Source organism: Ranitomeya variabilis, chromosome 3 (genome assembly GCF_051348905.1).
Source record: "Ranitomeya variabilis isolate aRanVar5 chromosome 3, aRanVar5.hap1, whole genome shotgun sequence".
Taxonomy (NCBI): domain Eukaryota; kingdom Metazoa; phylum Chordata; class Amphibia; order Anura; family Dendrobatidae; genus Ranitomeya; species Ranitomeya variabilis.
This window is the reverse complement of record NC_135234.1, coordinates 299,613,677-299,627,493: the sequence shown is the minus strand read 5'-3', so window position 1 is coordinate 299,627,493 and position 13,817 is coordinate 299,613,677. Positions and strand designations below refer to the sequence as shown.

The window sequence follows — 13,817 nt, the reverse complement described above, 5'->3', positions numbered from 1 at the left end:
TGTGCTAAAACGGAAAACTAAAAATCATATTATACATTATCATCACAACCACTCCTCCTGTCCTGTATATATACACTGCACAGTACCACTCCTCCTGTCCTGTATATACACTGCACAGTACCACTCCTCCTGTCCTGTATATATATGCAATGCACAGTACCACTCCTCCTGTCCTGTATATATACACTGCACAGTACCACTCCTCCTATTCTGTATATATACACTGCACAGTACCACTCCTCCTGTCCTGTATATATATGCAATGCACAGTACCACTCCTCCTGTCCTGTATATATATGCAATGCACAGTACCACTCCTCCTGTCCTGTATATATACACTGCACAGTACCACTCCTCCTATTCTGTATATATACACTGCACAGTACCACTCCTCCTGTCCTGTATATATACACTGCACAGTACTACTCCTCCTGTCCTGTACACACTGCACAGCACCACTTCTCCTGGCCTGTTCTTGATCATGCGGTGATCATGTGGTTAATCATGCGCACTGCTGCGCCATTTACATGTGGCTCCTCAAATAAGTCATGTGTAGAGGGGCTTGACAAAGTTATAGCAAAATCCATCGATCGAGAGTGGGGGTGGGGGGGGTGTACTTAACCCCTTCCCGACCTCCGCCGTACTATTACTGCGGAGGTCGGGTCCCCTGCTTTGATGTGGGCTCCGGCGCTGAGCCCACCTCAAAGCCGGGACATGTCAGCTGTTTTGAACAGCTAACATGTGCCCACAATAGCGGCGGGTGAAATTGAGATTCACCCGCCACTATTAACCAGTTAAATGCCGCTGTCAAACGCTGACAGCGGCATTTAACTGGAGCTTCCGGCCGCGCAGCCGGAAATGATCGCATTGCCGACCCCCGTCACATGATCGGGGGTCGGCGATGCGTCAGGATGGTAGCCATAGAGGTCCTTGAGACCTCTATTGTTACTGATGCCGGCCTGCTGTGAGCGCCACCCTGTGGTCGGCGCTCATAGCAAGCCTGCAATTCAGCTACATAGCAGCGATCTGATGATCGCTGCTATGTAGCAGAGCCGATCCAGTTGTGCCAGCTTCTAGCCTCCCATAGAGGCTATTGAAGCATGGCAAAAGTAAAAAAAAATGTTTTAAAAAATATTAAAAAAATAAAAAAAATATAAAAGTTTAAATCACCCCCTTTCGCCCCATTCAAAATTAAAAAAAAAAAAAAAAAATCAAACCTACACATATTTGGTATTGCCGCGTTCAGAAACGCCCGATCTATCAATAAAAAAAAGGATTAACCTGATCGCTAAACGGCGTAGCAAGAAAAAAAATTCAAAACGCCAGAATTACGTTTTTTTGGTTGCGCGACATTGCATTAAAATGTAATAATGGGCGATCAAAAGAACGTATCTGCACAAAAGTATCATTTAAAACGCCAGCTCGGCACGCAAAAAATAAGCCCTCACCTGACCCCAGATCACGAAAAATGGAGATGCTACAGGTAACGTAAAATTGCGCAATTTTTTTTTTGTTTAGCAAAGTTTGGAATTTTTTTTTTACCACTTAGATAAAACGCACACAATAATCAATAAGCATGTATTATAAGTGGCCGAGAGCATATTCAAGAAATCAGATATTGCTCTCCCAATATCAAAACAAGTCTATAGGAGTATCACTCCCAATGGGACATATTATATACTAGCGGAAAAAGGGAGCATAGACACAAATAAAAAATCACAAAATTTTATTAATGAAATACAGAAAAAACCATACAAAAAATTATATAAATAATAAATACATGACAGAATACAAAAAAATTCTAACATGTAAACAGGAGGAAAACCAACCAGTACAGGGGGTAGGACATATATCCAGAGTATGATCTGGGTAGGTATTAACAGTCCATAAAAGTAGCCTGTACTCCCATCATGGGAGAAATATCTATAAAGGACCGACGCCTTATGTCACATGGTACATCATTATGGCCCAGTACATATATACCGCCAAGGCGATAGAGACTCACCCATAGTGGATCAGGATACGTGTGTGGCCTACCCGCTGCCCTTGACGCGCGTTTCGCTCGATCGCTTCTTCAAAGGGGAAGTGGTGTGGTACTTAGATAAAACGTAACCTAGACATGTTTGGTGTCTATGAACTCGTAATGACCTGGAGAATCATCATGGCAGGTCAGTTTTAGCATTTAGTGAACCTAGCAAAAAAGCCAAACAAAAAACAAGTGTGGGATTGCACTTTTTTTGCAATTTCACCGCACTTGGAATTTTTTCCCCGTTTTCTAGTACACGACATGCTAAAACCAATGATGTAGTTGAAAAGTGCAACTTGTCCCGCAAAAAACAAGCCCTCATATAGCCATATTTACATAAAAATAAAAAGCTATGGCTCTGGGAAGGAGGGGAGTGAAAAACGAGAACGCAAAAAAGGAAAAGGGCAAGGTCGTGAAGGGGTTGTGGGCTGGTGGGGTTGTGCTGACACTGCTACTTTTCTGTCCCAGTCCGGTCCTGAGGGGGAAATAACAAACCGTGTAAGGGTCCATGGCTTTGTAAAAGGGGAACATGAAGTAAACTGCTGTTATAGGAGCCTAGAAGTACACCACAGCAAGGTGCCGAACCCTACACATGTAGGACTCACCGCACAGGCTTCTGGGAGCTTTATTTGTGTTGTTCTCATTGTGTCACAGCGCCATCTGCAGGTGGGGAAGAAAGCTGCGCTGGGTCATTGCCGTTGTCCTGCGCAGTGATTAGCAGTGGAAGGCGCTCCGGAGCGCAGGCTCTACTAAGCATAATTCGGGCTTCTCTCCACAGTGTCCGTACAGCTGTGGTCATCACCCGTGCTGTGCGGAAACGTCACGACATATTGGGAACATCAGTGACCCGGAAGAGAAGATTCCGCCCACTGCACGTATTCCCCTCACTCACACGAATCATTTCCAGGCGGCCGTGATCACGCGAGATTTCATGCTCGGCAGTAACATGGCGGCTCATGGCCTGTCTGCAGCGGAGGACGACGCGTTTTCCACGTTTTATACAGAGGTGACGTAACGGTCGCGTTAGCAGGGCGCGTGGTCTCCTTTCAGGGGTGACCATGGTTACTGCACGGCCACTGTCCGTGTGTTACACAGTGAGTTGCCCTGCCTGATTCTACAGTTGTAAAGCCTGCCCTGTGGTCTCTGTGTGGGGCGTCCATGATACCAGGGCACCCCTTATAATTAGTTGGGGTCCGACTGGACTGATCTAACCCTGATAAAGGCAGCGCGGCAGCCAATTTATTTTTCTCATTGGACTGGGGTCCCAGAGGTTTGACCACCTATAAAGTGATGGGACATCATAGCAATAGCCCATCACTTTTTAATGAAGATAATTTTAAGATTATTTAAAGGGAAGCTCTTTTTAAGGTACACAAGAATGGTTTTGTAAATGGTGGGCAGAAATAATGGTGGCAGGCTGAAATATTGGCGGCGGGTAGAAATAATGGCGGGTATTATTTATTTCTATAGCACCATTGATTCCATGGTGCTGTACATGAGAAGGGGTTACATACAAGTTACAGATATCACTTAAGGCCCCATCTCACTTAGCGACGCTAAAGCGATCCTGACAACGATACGACCTGTCAGGGATCGTTGCTGCGTCGCTATGTGGTCGCTGGTGAGATGTCAAACAGTGAGATCTTCCAACGATCGCAGCTGCGATCTCACTGTTTGACATCTCACCAGCGACCTGTAGCGACCTGTACAACGATGTCACGTGGGAGCTATTATGACGATTCAGTGTCTGAGTCGTCAACGAGGTCGTTGGTAAGGTGTCAAACACAGCGATGTGTGCTACCCAGCGGGACCTCAACGATCAAAAAAAGGTCCAGGCCATTCCAACACGACCAGCGATCTCACAGCAGGGGCCTGGTCGCTGCTACGTGTCACACATAGCGAGATCGCTACTGAGGTCGCTGTTGCGTCACAAAACTTGTGACTCAGCAGCGATCTCGCTAGCGATCTCGCTTAGTGAGACGGGGGCTTTACAGTAAGCAAACTAACAATTACAGACTGATACAGAGGGGCGAAGACCCTGCCCTTGCGGGCTTACATTCTACAGGATGGTGGGGCTTACATTCTACAGGATGGTGGGGAAGGAGACGATAGGTTGAGGGTTGTAGGAGCTTCGGCGTTGGTGAGGCAGTAGCTTCAGTAGTGTTGAGGAGGCAGCGGGGTCAGTACAGGCTGTAGGCTTTCATGAAGAGGTGAAATCCCGAAGAGGTGGGTTTTCAGGTTCCATCTGAAGAATCCGAGTGTGGTTGATAGTCGGATGTGTTGGGGCAAAGAATTCCAGAGGATGGTAGATATTCGGGAGAAGTCTTGGAGGTGGTTGGGTGAGGAGCGAGTAAGTGTGGAGGAGAAAAGGAGGTCTTGGGAGGACTGGAGATTACGTGAGGGAAGATACCAGGAGATTAGTTCAGAGATATATGGAGGAGACAGGTTATGGATGGCTTTGTAGGTTAGTATTAGTATCCAACAGGTGGCGCTATAGAGTTAAGTCCTCTTTTTCTCAGAAGAGGCAATTTGCATATTTAATTTCCCAGAGGAGCATTGCACGGCGAATAAGCCTACTTACCTTGACAAGCCAGCTGGTATGTCACTCTCCATAAGGAGAAACGTTACCCCTTAGACCCCAGTCCAGAACCTCTCACCTAGCCAAATCAGTTCTCATGCTTCGCACTGACGAGGGCCAACAGCCCGAAACACCGTGTCTGCGAATTGAGATAATGATTTGGCTTTTATTCTAAGTCATATTGCACGACTCGTTAAAGGGTTGATTGTGACTTGTAGGATCGCTACTTCCAACAGGTGGCGCTATAGAGTTAAGTCCTCTTTTTCTCAGAAGAGGCAATTTGCATATAGGTTAGTATTAGTAATTTGAACTGGATACGCTGAGGGAATGTGTGCCAGTGAAGAGATTTGCAGAGGGGGGAAACGGAGGAGTAGCGAGGAGAGAGATGAATTAGTGGGCAGCAGAGATAAGAATGGACTGGCAGAGTTAAGGATGTACTGGAGAGGTGCAAGGGTGTTAGCAGGGAGGCCAAGAAAAGGATGTTGCAGTAGTCAAGGGTCAAGGCGGGAGATGATGAGAGCATGCACAAGCATTTTAGTAGATTGACAGTTGAGGAAGGGACTGATTCTGGAGATATTTTTGAGTAGGAGGCAACAGAAGGTGGAAAGAGCTTGGATATGCAGTTTGAATGACAGGGCAGAGTCAAGGGATACTCCGAGGCAGTGGACTTCCGGTATGGGGGAAAGCGTGATGTTGTTAATAGTGATAGATAGGTCAGGTAAGGAAGATCTATGAGATGTAGAAAAGATGATGAGTTCAGATTTGTCCACATTGAGTTTGAGGAAGCGAGAGGAGAAGGAGGATTATGGCTGATAGACACTCCGGGATTCTGGACAGCAGGGAGGTGACGTCTGGGCCAGAAAGGTAGATCTGAGTGTCATCAGCATAAAGGTGGTACTGGAATCCATGAGACTTTGAGTTGTCCCAGGCCAAGTGTATAGATTGAGAAGAGTAGGGGTCCTAGAACAGAGCCTTGGGGGACTCCAACAGAGAGCGGGTGGGATGGGGAGCTAGTGTGGGAGACGCTGAATGTGCAGTTGGAAAGGTATGAGGAGATCCAGGATAGGGCGAGGTCTTTGATGCCAAAGGAGGTAAGGATCTGTAGTAGGAGGCAGTGGTCAACTGTGTCGAAAGCAGAGGACCGGACTAGAAGGAGGAGTACAGAGTATTGTCCGTTAGCTTTGGCTGTAAGTAGGTCGTTAGTGATTTTGGTCAGGGCTGTCTCAGTTAAGTGATGGGGCGGAAACCAGATTGTAGATTATCAAAGAGCAAGTTAGATGAGAGGTGGAAGGAATGTTCAGCGTGGACCTGCTGCTCCAGGCGTTTGGAAGCGAATGGGAGCAGCGCTATTGGGCGATAGCTGGACATAGCAGTTGGATCAAGGGTTGTTTTTTTTAAGGACAGGCGCGATTGTGGAATGTTTGAAAGCAGAAGGGAAGGTGCCAGATGTTAGTGATAGGTTGAAGAGGTGGGTTAGGGATGGGATAACAGTGGTGTTGAGGTTGGGGAGGAGGTGGGATGGGATGGGGTCGAGCACGCAGGTTGTGAGGTGCGATTTGGAGAGGAGACAGTTAAGCCCCCCCTTCAGTGATGTTGGATAGGGAGGTTATGGGGTTTGGGCATTGGTCTGGTATACAAAGTGGTTGTGGTGGTTGAGCAATGAAGACTTGCCTTGTTTGGTCGATCTTATTTTTAAAGTGTGTGGCAAAGTCCTCAGCAGAGATGAAGGGGCAGTGGGGGCAGAGGAGGGAGTTAAAGGTTTTGAATAACTTTGGGGTTGTAGGATAGGGAAGATATGAGGGTTGTGAAGTAGGCCTGTTTAGCAGATTTAAAAGCGAGTGTTGCCTGTTTGAATGCAATGAAGTAGTCTTGCGAATGTGTTTTCTTCCATCGCCGCTCTGCAACCCTGGACAATTGCTGTAGCTTTTTAGTGATGTTATTGTGCCAGGGTTGTCTATTGATACGTCGCACTCTGCCATGAACGAGAGGGGCAACCATGTCAATAGCTGATGCGAGTGTGGCATTGTAGAAAGCAGTGGCACTGTCTGTGTCTTGGAGTGAGGATACGGATGCCAGTGGTAGGATAGAGTCAGAGAGTGTGTGGATGTCTAGGTGTGCAAGGTTTCTGCGGGGTTGCGCATGTTGCTGGACATGGGTGACTAGTGAGGAGGACAGGGATGAGAAGGTGAGCAGATGGTGGTTGGATAGAGGGTATGGGGAGGTGGTGAAGTTAGATAGAGGGCAGAGACGGGTGAAGAGGAGCCCATGATGCCACTCTTCAGAGGAGATTCAAACAGGAGAACAACTTGCAAGTGGTTACTTTAAGTACCGTATTTTTCGGACTACAAGACGCACTTTTTCCCCCCCAAAAAAAGGGGGGAAAATGGGGGGTGCATCTAATAGTCGCAATGCAGGCTTACCGTGGCGGCAGAGGAGCGGCGGCAGAGGTGCGGGGATGAGGAGGCGCAGTGAGCGGGGTCCCTTTCCCCGGTGAGGTGATGCAGCAGCCCGGTAATGCAGCAGAGCCGGGTGAATCCTGTTGTTACCGGTGGTGGCGGCCATCTTCCTGAGGCCGCGCGTGCGCAGATGGAGCGCTCTGCTGCCCGGGGCTTCAGGAAAATGGCCGCGGGATGCCGCGCGTGCGCAGATGGGGATCGCGGCGGCTGTTGTGAACTCTATTTTTAGGCTCCCTCTAGTGGTCACAAGCGATACTGTGTAGTGTTGTCTTCTGCAGGTTGGCTGCATCAGCTGGTTCGTTATCCTTGGTTCGTTTCCTATTTAACTCACCTGGATACTCAGTTCCTTGCCTGCTATCAATGTATTCAGTGCTCTTCAGATTCCTTGTGATTACCTTGCTCTCAGCCTCTCCAAGACAAGCTAAGTTTTTGTCCGTTCATTTTTTGATTATCAGCATTCATCATGTTTCTTGTCCAGCTTTCTAAGATGTGATCTCCTCGCTTGCTGGTTGCTCTAGGGGACTGAGTTTCTCCCCCCACACCGTTAGTTGGTGCGGGGGTCCTTGAAATCTCAGTGTGGATATTTTGTTAGGGTTTTTTTCTGACCGCACAGACCCCTTACTATTTTCTGCTATCTAGTATTAGTGGGCCTCATTTGCTGAATCTGTTTTCACCCCTGTGTATGTGCCTTCCTCTTACCTCACCGTTATTATTTGTTGGTGGCTTCTATATCTTTGGGGATTATTTCTCTGGAGGCAAGAGAGGTCTTTCTTTCTCTCTAGGGGTAGTTAGTTCCTCAGGCTGGCTCGAGACGTCTAGGATTTTTTAGGCACGTTCACCGGCTACTTCTAGTGTGTTTGGATAGGTTCAGATTTGTGGTTAGTCCAGTTTGCCACCTCCCTAGAGCTTGTCCTATGTTTGTTACTTAGCTGGAGTAATTCGTGATCCTCAACCACTAAGGATCATAACAGGCGGCCATTTTCCTGAAGCCGAGATGCAAACTCAGCTTCAGGAAAATGGCCGCCGCGATCCCCATCTGCGCACGCGCGGCATCCCGTGGCCATTTTCCTGAAGCCCCGGGCAGCAGAGCGCTCTATCTGCGCACGCGCGGCCTCAGGAAGATGGCCGCCACCACCAGTAACAACAGGATTCACCCGGCTCTGCTGCATTACCGGGCTGCTGCATCACCTCACTGGGGAAAGGGACCCCTCTCACGCCATACCTCTCACTGCGCCTCCTCATCCCAGCACCTGTGCCGGTAACCACTGCTGCAACCCTCCCATGGACACCAGGCCGTGGCGTCGCCCACCTAAGCAGGAAGGGACCCTGCTCAGGTGCACGCCGTACCGCATCACCCCACCTCTGCCGACACCATGCCTCTTGTGACCCTGCTCTGCCACCGCCAGCCCTCAGGTAAGATACTGTAAATTCGGACAATAAGACGGACCCCCATCTTATAAAAAATCTCTTTTCTCTAGTAGCCTTCCACGACAGCCACCAGGAGGTTGTCTCCATACCCTAATGGGGGACAGGAAGCACGAGAGGTTAAAAGCCCCTCCCACCTCCCATTAACCAGTGTCTTTCCTGTCCCCCATGGGGCATGGAGAGGTTTCTGGTGCGCTGCAGCGGCGGCTCTAGGCAGTGTACCTGTGTTTTCTTTTCATCTGCCGGGCACTATGGTCGGGTCCCTCGGGGCTTCCTCCTACGCTGTGCCTCCCGTCTCCTTTGGATTCTGGGACCGCGTTCCCGGTCCTCCTGCGTCCTCTTGCGGGGACAAAGCTGGCCGGTGAGCCCTCCCGGAGGCCTCCCTGAGCTCTCCGGCGTCTCCCCCTCCTGACGCACGCTGTTCAGTGACCCGGAAGTTAGACGATCCTCCACTTCCGGGTCGGCGCTCCTGCACAGGAGCGATACAGACCTGATCTGTGGATTACCGAACGGCGTGCGAGGCACGCTGCATCCTCGCACGCCTGCCTGGGACTACGGAGGGGGAGGGGCGGCAAATTGCCCTGCGCTGGTGCAGACTTATTTTCTATATAAGCTGCGAAGACGTCTCAGGTAAGCTGCTGTAAGCATGGATTCGTCTTGCCCTGCAGCTGCAGAGCCCAGCGCTCCTCAAGCCCTAGTAAGTGTGGCAGAGATGGGTCCCATTCAAAGGTAGTACCTCTTTACACCTTCTTATACCACTTCCTCTCTCTTTGCAGGCAGTGAAGTCTGGCCCTAAAAACATTAACAAACGCAAATGTGCCACCTGTAATGTAAAAATGCCGCTAGATTGGGTGAAAAAGCTGTGCCAACCCTGTACGGATAAAATCGTCCGGGCGGAACACCCTTCATTAATTGAGGAGATCCGCTCCTTGGTTAGACAGGAGGTTCAGACCTCTCTGGCCACGCTCACCCCACCTCCACCGCCGCCACCATCCTCACCTGGTCCATCTCTTCCTAAAAAGAGAAAAATCCAGGAGTATTCCGAGTCAGAATCTGAGGCATCCTATACGTCCTCTTCTGCCAAATGGGAGGAGGCGTTACCCCATAAAACTGCGGAGATTAGAAAATATCTCTTTTCCTCGGAATACATTGAGGAATTGGTATCTGCAGTGAGAAACACCATGGGGCTTAAGGAAGAGTCAGTTCCTCAGTCTATACAAGACGAGCTTTTCGGTATTCATACTGAAAAACAACCTGGTTTTCCTGTCCATAAGAGCATTATAGACATGATTAATAATGAATGGGAATTGCCGGAGAAACGTCTAACAACTCCTCCGGACTTTAAACATCGTTTTCCTCTTGATGAGGATACAATAAAATGGAACATTCCCAAAATTGATGTACAGGTGGCCAGAGTGGCTAAAAAAACGGCTCTGCCGTTCGAGGATTCCTCCCAGTTGAAGGACCCCTTAGATAGAAAAATCGAGAGCCTTCTCAAAAAATCTTGGGAGACGTCTACCTCAGCCCTCAGATACAACATCACATCCACCTGTGTGGCCCGCTCCCTCTTCCGCTGGTTAGAAGAGCTGGAAAGCCACATCTCTCAGGGTACCCCGAGAGAAGAAGTTCTGGACTCCCTGCCTATTCTTCAGAGAGCAACTGGGTTCCTCGCAGATGCCTCACTGGAATCTATCCGGGTGGCAGCCCGGTCCCTGGTCCAGACAAACTCAGCCAGAAGAGCTCTCTGGTTAAAGATGTGGAGCGGAGATGTCACTTCCAAAATAAAACTTTGTTCCATTCCCTTTAAAGGTGAATATGTGTTTGGACCTTCATTAGACGACATCCTAGAGAAAGCCACAGACAGAAAGAAAACTCTTCCTGAGCAGAGGCCTCCCAGGAAGCGTTTTTTTCGAGGCTCCCAGTCCCAGTCCCAGCCCTCCCAGGGTAAAGGGAAAGGAAAAACCGGGAGGTGGAGCTATGCGAAGGGGAAGCCTAAAAACATCCTTATTCCCCAGCAAGCTCAACAAGAAAAGCAATGACTCCGATCCGGTGGGGGGGAGGCTTTCGAACTTCGCTCACAGTTGGCAGAATATCTCCAACAGCCCTTGGGTGGTCAGCGTTGTACAACAGGGGCTTCTGATAGAGTTCGACGCACCTCCCCCCAGGATCATAAGAGTCACCTCCCCGTCATCTCGGGAGACCCAAAGACTGATGATGGCTGGAATTCAAAACTTACTAGACTCGAGAGCTATCTCCCCGGTCCCGATGAACGAGCAAGGGAAAGGACACTATTCCCGTATCTTTATGGTAAAAAAGCCTTCCGGGCAGTCTCGGATCATAATAAATCTGAAAGCTCTCAACAAATATATAACTTACCGCAAATTCAAGATGGAGTCAGTAAAAACAGCCATCCCTTTAATAGCTCCTCAGTCTTATATGGCAACAATAGACCTCAAGGATGCCTATTTCCATATTCCAATGCATCCTCGTCACAGGAAATACTTAAGATTTGCGGTCCAAATCAATCAAAAAATCTTACATTTCCAGTACAATGTTCTCCCCTTCGGGATCTCCTCAGCCCCAAGGGTGTTTTCCAGAGTTATGGCAGAGGCAGTAGCCCACATCAGGAGCCAAGACATCGCTATAGTGCCATACTTGGACGATCTTCTGATAATTGGTCCTTCCGCCGAAATTCTCAAACAGAGAGTTTCCAAAACTCTGAACATTTTACAGGATTTGGGTTGGTTACCAAATTTACAAAAGTCTCAACTGTCACCATCAAAGGTGAGAAAATTCCTCGGTGTCCTCTTGGATTCAGAGAATCAGAAATCTTTCCTACCAGAGGAACACCGAATAAACCTGACTTCAAAAATCTCAGACTTCAAGAAACAACGCTCTCCGACTCTACGGGCTGCAATGTCTCTCCTAGGGTCAATGATGGCCTGTATACAATCAGTCCAGTGGGCTCCAAGCCACTCAAGAGTACTGCAGGCACACATCCTACAAAACTGGAACGGAGATCCAAACTCCCTGAACAAGAGATTATACACTCCTGGGAAGGTAAAGGTCTCTTTAACCTGGTGGGCGATCCAATCCAACCTCCTAAAAGGAGTAAGCTGGGTACAAGATCCTCTGATCACAGTGACAACGGACGCCAGTCAGAAAGGTTGGGGAGCAGTGGTCTCGCAGATCCCATTCCAGGGTCACTGGAGTCGAAGAGAAAGTTCCAGTTCCTCCAACTACAGGGAATTGTTGGCAGTGGAGAGGGCCCTCCTGGCGGCCAGCAGTCTCATTATAGGTCAGCACGTCAGAATTTATTCGGACAATATGATGACTGTTGCGCATCTAAAACATCAAGGAAGCCCAAAGTTCAACCAGTTGAGAGCAATATCGAACAGAATATTTTGCTGGGCAGAGAATCATCTCCTCTCTCTATCAGCAATACACCTCAAAGGGTCAGTAAACATTCATGCAGATCTTCTAAGTCGTCACGACTTGCATCCAGGAGAATGGAGCCTGAAGGAGGACATCTTCAGAGCGTTGACAGACAGATGGGGTCTTCCAGAGATAGACCTTCTAGCGTCAAGTCAGAATGCACAGGTCGAGAACTATTTCTCCCTCAACTCCAAGGACAAGTCCCAAGGAGTAGACGCCTTCGCTCACGCATGGAGGTTTCGTCTAGCGTACGTATTCCCTCCTATACCATTACTAGCAAAGACCCTCCAAACCATCCTAGTAGCGCCGGCATGGCCGAAAAGAAGCTGGTACCACCTCATAGGAGAACTGAAGGTGGATGGTCCGATTTTTCTTCAAGCGGAAGGTCTTCTCCGCCAGGGCCCCTTTTGCCATCCGGATCCACAAAAGTTCAATCTAGCAGCCTGGCTATTGAAGCCCAGGTACTAAGGGCCAAGGGCCTTTCACAGTCAGTAATTTCTACCCTACAAAAGTCTAGGAAACCCATCACAAACGCCATATATGGGAAAATTTGGAATAGATTCTCCTCGTGGTGTCATCCTCATAATCCTGACCCTTTCCATCCTAATGTCTCACAGATATTAGATTTTTTGCAAAAAGGTTTAGAGCTGGGGCTGAAGCCAAGTACCTTGAAAGTTCAAGTGTCAGCCTTGAGCTCTGTCTTCGATCAAGACCTTGCAAATCATCGGTGGATAAAGAGGTTTATGGTCGCAGCATCAAGGCATTGCCCAAGAAAACAAATTTTCGTACCATCATGGGACTTAAATATAGTTCTAAAGGGCCTAACAGCTCCTCCATTCGAGCCTTTATCGTCTTGCTCCTCGCAACTTCTATCCTGCAAAACGGCCTTCTTGGTTGCAATTTCTACAGCTAGGCGAGTGGGAGAAATACAAGCCCTCTCAGTTAGAGAACCTTATCTAACCATAAGAGACGACTCCATTGTGTTCCGACCTGATCCTTGTTTCCTCCCGAAAGTAGTGTCAGAATTCCATCGATCACAGGATATAATCCTCCCATCGTTCTGTCACAATCCTTCAAACCAGGAAGAACACAAATTTCATACCTTGGATGTACGGCGTATAGTCCTTTACTATTTAGAACATACTAAATCATTCAGAATTGATAAAAATCTCTTCGTTCATCTTTCTGGCAGAAACAAGGGCAAGAAGGTAGCGAAGAGTACCATTGCCAACTGGATAAAGAAAGCCATTTCTGAAGCATACCTATCTCAGAATATTGCTATTCCTGCGGGCCTAAAAGCTCATTCCACCAGATCTACGTCTGTCTCTTGGGCTGAAAGGGCTGGTGCTTCAACGGAGCAGATTTGCAGGGCAGCAACATGGTCTTCCTTGCACACTTTTACTAAGCATTATAGATTGGACTTCTGGTCCAACCGGGATCTTGCCTTTGGCCGAAAGGTTCTTCAGGCTGTGGTCCCCCCCTAAATACAGAATTGGTTGGCATTCCTCCTGGTGGCTGTCGTGGAAGGCTACTAGAGAAAATAGAATTATTCTTACCGTTAATTCGGTTTCTAGGAGCCTTCCACGACAGCATTAATTCCCTCCCGATGTTCTTGGATAAATTTTTTCTGAGAACCTAAAAGGTAACCGGTGCTATGGGTTCAGTTGTAAGTCACTGGTTAATGGGAGGTGGGAGGGGCTTTTAACCTCTCGTGCTTCCTGTCCCCCATTAGGGTATGGAGACAACCTCCTGGTGGCTGTCGTGGAAGGCTCCTAGAAACCGAATTAACGGTAAGAATAATTCTATTTTTCTGCAATTTTCACCCCAAATTTGGGGTGCGCCTTATGGTTTGGTGCGTCTTATAGTCCGAAAAATACGGTAGCTTTTCTCATGATTG

General features: G+C 48.4%; 2 protein-coding genes across 6 annotated transcripts in view; one reads left to right on the top strand and one right to left on the bottom strand.

Moving 5' to 3' along the window:
* NKAIN1 (sodium/potassium transporting ATPase interacting 1) overlaps positions 1-2,743 on the bottom strand; it is a 242,880-nt gene extending 240,137 nt beyond the window's left edge. The window contains exons 1-2 of the mRNA XM_077295597.1: positions 2,632-2,743; positions 2,006-2,501 (exon numbers count right to left, since the gene is read on the bottom strand). The gene's annotated coding sequence lies outside the window, so the exon portion shown is untranslated. The remainder of the gene's footprint in view (positions 1-2,005; positions 2,502-2,631) is intronic.
* A 159-nt stretch (positions 2,744-2,902) lies between these two features.
* Positions 2,903-13,817, top strand: part of DNAJC8 (DnaJ heat shock protein family (Hsp40) member C8) — a 325,593-nt gene continuing 314,678 nt past the window's right edge. For 2 of the 5 annotated variants that reach the window (XM_077295590.1, XM_077295587.1), the window contains exon 1: positions 2,903-3,032. In XM_077295590.1, the coding sequence (XP_077151705.1) occupies positions 2,958-3,032 (75 nt within the window). In that variant the 5' untranslated portion in view covers positions 2,903-2,957. Of the gene's footprint in view, positions 3,121-13,817 lie in introns of all 5 variants that reach the window. The other 3 variants (XM_077295591.1, XM_077295588.1, XM_077295589.1) reach the window with 2 other exon arrangements.